This window comes from Arvicola amphibius, chromosome X (assembly GCF_903992535.2).
Source record: "Arvicola amphibius chromosome X, mArvAmp1.2, whole genome shotgun sequence".
Taxonomy (NCBI): Eukaryota; Metazoa; Chordata; class Mammalia; order Rodentia; family Cricetidae; genus Arvicola; species Arvicola amphibius.
In genome coordinates, this window is record NC_052065.1 from 114,477,545 (window position 1) to 114,478,940 (window position 1,396).

Here is a 1,396-nt window from a genome sequence, read left to right on the forward strand (position 1 = left end):
CAACTCATTGTGGAAAACAGGATGGATCCTGCAATATGTTCCATGGCAAGTGAACTCCAGGTTCACTAAGCTCCTGCTAAATTTCCCTCCTAAGAGAGAACTCCTGGGTCAGCCAGCTTCTTGAGTGTTTAGGTGTGCTCACTAAGGTTGTGGACAGAATGGCTGGAACTTCCTAGAGAGTGACTTTCCACTTGAAATGACTAGAAAACTTGCCAAGTAATTCAATTACTTGAATTCTTAGATTTTTTTTTCAGTCCAGGTCTTTTATTTCTTTTTGTACATCAGGCCATGAATTTGTATGGAATGGGCTCCAGCAGCTCAGGCTCCTTCCCGTTAGTCTTCACAAAGTGTGCTTCTCTGGGTGGAGCAGGCTGACGCTTCAGCTGAACCCAGGTGCCCTTCTCTTTGGCTTCCTTTTTCTTTTGGTCGTTCTCCTTCACCCGCTTCAGGAAGCTGTCTCTGCTCTTCGAGTGCTTGATATGTTCAATCCGCACATTAATTCTCTTGGCAAGAATCTTGCCCTTAACTTGCTTGTTTACAATGATGCCCACAGCATGCTGGGTGACATTGTAGACTCTTCTGGTTTTGCCATGGTAACATTTATGGGGCATTCCTTTTTGAACAGTGCCCATTCCCTTGATAGCTACAATATCGCCCTTCTTGTAGATTCGCATGTAAGTGGCCAAAGGGACAACTCCATGTTTCCTAAAGGGCCTAGAGAACATATAACTAGTGCCCCTCCTCTTTCCCTTTGTGTTTGTCATTTTGGCGAGTTACTGAAAGATGGCTACTGAGGCCAAGGAATTCTTAGCTTCTCGTGGGGGGAGGATCCCCACACTCTTTGGTGACAAGAGACTCCCCCCATGAGCTTGTATGCACTGAGAGTATCCTGAACATCCTGAGCAATGAATCCATTCCCTGTGCTGGCTTGTTGAAAACTTCTGAATGATTAGGATTTAAAAAGGAGTGTTTTAAAATTGATATGTGCCTACTGAAGATAAAATCAGTAAGTGATTGAAGCTGTTGGAAGTGCTAGACTGCCTTCTCTCCATTCTCTTTCATCTGTTGGGTACTCAGTAGGGATTAGCCCCAAGAGAGGCTCAGCCACCAAGGGAGGCACTTCCTCAAAAGCTCTTGGATAGTTCTGCTAGGACACCTACTTACTGCCCAAGTCCCTCCGAAAACCAAAAAACTTTCTCCTGTGTACCCTCTAAGGATGAGTTGTTATGTGCCTGTATATCCCAAACTTAAATCCAGTGACATTGAAAGCAGGGAGGATTGACTAAGACAGCTTTCCTGTCCTTTCAGTGGGGCAGAGCAAAGCAAATGAATTCATAGTCCCTGCCTCCCCTTTTCAGCCTGGTAAATTTCTCAAGCCATTTTTCTCCTTAACTGT

At 44.8% G+C, this 1,396-nt stretch overlaps 1 protein-coding gene across 1 annotated transcript; it reads right to left on the minus strand.

Annotated features, from left to right (window-relative positions):
• Positions 1–281: 281 nt before the first annotated feature.
• LOC119805444 (60S ribosomal protein L21-like) lies at positions 282–764 on the minus strand. The gene has a single exon (XM_038317404.1). It carries the CDS (start codon positions 762–764, stop codon positions 282–284), a length of 483 nt encoding a protein of 160 aa, XP_038173332.1.
• Positions 765–1,396: the final 632 nt, after the last annotated feature.

Bases quoted from the DNA above. Each gene is read 5' to 3' on its own strand.
- LOC119805444 (XM_038317404.1), bottom strand. From the start codon at position 764: ATGACAAACACAAAGGGAAAGAGGAGGGGCACTAGTTATATGTTCTCT.